Below are 289 nucleotides of genomic sequence, written 5' to 3'. Positions count from 1 at the left end.
CCCGTGGTTCCCGAGCCCATCCGTTATGATCTGAGCAGGACACAGGGTGAGGAGGATGGGCAGGGTGACACCAGGGCTGGGCCACCCACCCCTGCGCTCTGCCCAGCTCCGGGGCTTTACCTTGAGGTCCCTCCGCTGGGATTTGATCCATTCCTGGATGAAATCCTGCGGGTTGTTGCTGAAGCTCAGCATGAAATCACGCTGTGTCTTCAGCTGGTTGATGGACTCGATGGTCTCGTGAATCTGGGGGAGCAGAGAGGGTGCTCTGTGTGTCCCCCACAACTGGACA

At 59.5% G+C, this 289-nt stretch overlaps 1 protein-coding gene across 1 annotated transcript in view; it reads right to left on the bottom strand.

The window, feature by feature from the left end:
- Window positions 1-289, bottom strand: part of LOC104500392 (SWI/SNF-related matrix-associated actin-dependent regulator of chromatin subfamily D member 2-like) — an 8,728-nt gene that overhangs the window by 392 nt on the left and 8,047 nt on the right. The window contains exon 12 of the mRNA XM_010144029.1: window positions 121-289. This exon is cut by the window's right edge and continues 3 nt beyond it. Within this exon, the coding sequence (XP_010142331.1) occupies window positions 121-289 (169 nt within the window). The remainder of the gene's footprint in view (window positions 1-120) is intronic.

This window comes from Buceros rhinoceros, unplaced genomic scaffold, assembly GCF_000710305.1.
Source record: "Buceros rhinoceros silvestris isolate BGI_N320 unplaced genomic scaffold, ASM71030v1 scaffold8329, whole genome shotgun sequence".
In the NCBI taxonomy this organism is placed as follows: domain Eukaryota; kingdom Metazoa; phylum Chordata; class Aves; order Bucerotiformes; family Bucerotidae; genus Buceros; species Buceros rhinoceros.
The sequence above is the reverse complement of the archived record's forward strand: the minus strand, read 5'-3'. Positions and strand labels throughout refer to the sequence as shown.